Below are 2,891 nucleotides of genomic sequence, written 5' to 3' on the forward strand. Positions count from 1 at the left end.
TATAGGTGACCTCTGGCAATGTGAAATTGATCATCCTATCCAATATATACTCATTGTAGGATGACAGTCCAAATAACTATAAATTTCACCCAAACTACCTCTATTATAGAACATAGCTTTTGGTCTTTATTGATAATTTGTGCTCGTCGTCCTCAACATGAATAAAACAATTGCCGCTGGGCGTTAAACAACCAACAATTCTTAAATCTATAATTCTTACGACGGAGATATATCTATGCAAACTGCAACTAAATACTGAACACTGATTCCAACAGCGCTGACATATGGAGTATATATAAATCTGGTTTATTTGATATTCAAAAGATTGATATTCCCGTTTTGATGTCCTTCCTATGAGGTTCTGCATACAAGTGTCCAAGACGTGATTTTTAATCTTTCGAAAGCTTTACTGTACATGATGAAAATAAATTGTTTCCCGTGCAATTGGTTCTCATTTTGTTTCTAAATTCTGTCAAAGCTGTTTGTTACAATTTACATTTTGTTTCAACTTATGTTTTTTAATGTTTCATTCGTATTATATAGCTTATTATTCCCAGTGTAATACTACATGAAATTGATCCTGCTTTTAAAACGTAATAAATGAACTAGAAATACAACTTAAAAAATTTTGTACACATTTGTAGCACTTATGATTCTAAAAATAAAATCAATAAGCTAACTCCTTTTGAGAATACGCAATATATACCATCCAACGGATGCAATGATATCGTTGTTTCAAATCTATATGTTTTGGATCATGCATTATTTTCCGGCTTCTTTCGTTAATAGTAAGTGTTATCGTTGCCACAAAACCAAGTAGTCAATAATGATAAAATTTGTTATTTGTTTATTCATTAAAAGGTTCTACAAAATCATGCTGAAGTGTTGGCACTATGATCCTCGTAAGAGAGCTGGATTTTCTCAGATCAAGGAGGAATTGAATAACCTATTCACAGAAGCTCCTGGTGATGATTATTACTACAGAACAAATGAACTATGATTTGATGTTGCTTTGCGATTATTGCTGTTTACAGCTTTAACTCCAGAAATCAGTGGACAAGATTTGACACTCATTGACCAAAATTTGAATTTTACCTTTGTTTACAATGTATTTCATTTATTATATTGCTTATGCCAGGTGAAAGTCCGTTACTAGTTATCGTACTGAGGATCTACCTTTTCTCGTTTTGATTGTGGACTGCAATATCATTTCATTATTTAAAAGCTTTTATTATTATTTATTTTCAGATTGCCAAACAAACTGAATTAAAATTGTATTGTTTTGCTAGAATTATAATTGCATAAATAAAATATTTTCTACTTTTGTGTAGACTTTATTAGAAAATGCCAACACTTTATGAACTTTGTTTCCATATACATCATTGTATTTTTTTTTAAATTTGGATGTTTCGATTGCATGAGTCAAGTCATGCTGAACTAAGATAACCGATGGCCTATTCTAATATTAAGCGTTTGCATAAAAGTCATTTTATAAATAAAACACTTTTAAAACATATTAATCTTATAAAAGTGTTAAGAGTGTGTCCGTCAAAGAACTTTATTACCACTAGTCAAATTTTATAAACTTGTAACTCATTTTCACAAAAATAATGTGTTAACTGGGAAGTATGCTAGACAGTTAGCAAAGTCTTTATGTACATAGGTCGACAGGTCTGCTGTGTAATACTTCACTTCTATTCTTAATGTTTAATTCAAAGATCGACTACATTATCTCATTAAACGTAGCTTTTTCTTTATGTCTAAAGTGATCAACGTATTAGTTGTAAATCAAAGCTGAGGATACCAAACACAGAAACCACCTTATGAGTCCATAAACACTTATGCCAGGACACACCTTGCTCGGTATTTTAGAGGCGAATTAGCAGCTAGAAGTTGTTGTTATATTTAAATGCCCCTGATTTAACTCCCCTGATGAAACGCCAGCCTACAAAAAGGTGACACACACCTTAAACTACGTGGGCTCAGTTAAATAGGGGTGAAAGATACCAGAGGGACAGTCAAACTCATAGATCGAAAATAAACTGACAACGCCATGGCTAAAAGAGATAAAGACATACAGACAACTAATGGTACAAAACACAATATAGTAAACTAAAGACTCAACAACACCAACCCCACCAAAAATAAGGGATATCTCAGGTGTTCTGGAAGGTAACGCAGATCCGGCTCTAATGTGGCACCCCCTGTATTTCGCTTTGACCTTGTTTTTTTTTTAAATTTATTTGAGTTAAGAGCATTGAAATACGATATTAATGAATATAATCTGTTAACTTATTTAAAGGATGCAAATGATATATGCATGATATGCAGATTTTGAAACTTAAAAAAATTGAGCTGATATAAGTTATCATTTTTATATCATATTTTAATGTTCTAAACTGAATTAAAGTCTTATACATGTACATGTTTGCAAAACGTCGAGTTTTTTCCGATACAACTCGAGTAAAACATTAGCGCTCTTCCTTTCAAATTATTTGAATTCTCTTTGAAGTAAAAATATAGAATTTTGATCACATTTACGTATTGGTTTGCTGTAACAAAATGAGTATATTACTTCGGTGTTAAACATGTTTAAGATATGATATATGGAAATTTCTGAAAGATAAATGGTATAAGTTTCAAATGTGATATTAACCTTTAATTAATACATCATGTACATTGTGTAATAATAGTTAGACAATCATATTGACTAACCTACTACTATGATTTGATTAAATTAACCATCCTGAGGCTTAAGATATAAATTTTTAAATATTCTAATAAAATTGCGGTAATACATACAATCCAGACTGACTATGGATGCCAGCCAGCGTTGTGTTTATCTGTTTTTGTAAAAACTACATCATTTGCAATTTAATAATATATTTGCA

At 31.1% G+C, this 2,891-nt stretch overlaps 1 protein-coding gene across 1 annotated transcript in view; it reads left to right on the top strand.

Moving 5' to 3' along the window:
• The window catches only part of LOC143064136 (uncharacterized), a 39,520-nt gene extending 38,196 nt beyond the window's left edge, over window positions 1-1,324 (top strand). Inside the window, exon 22 of the mRNA XM_076236756.1 lies at window positions 862-1,324. Coding sequence (XP_076092871.1) covers window positions 862-1,000 — 139 coding nt within the window. The 3' untranslated portion in view covers window positions 1,001-1,324. The remainder of the gene's footprint in view (window positions 1-861) is intronic.
• Window positions 1,325-2,891: the final 1,567 nt, after the last annotated feature.

Source organism: Mytilus galloprovincialis, chromosome 2 (genome assembly GCF_965363235.1).
Source record: "Mytilus galloprovincialis chromosome 2, xbMytGall1.hap1.1, whole genome shotgun sequence".
NCBI lineage: Eukaryota > Metazoa > Mollusca > Bivalvia > Mytilida > Mytilidae > Mytilus > Mytilus galloprovincialis.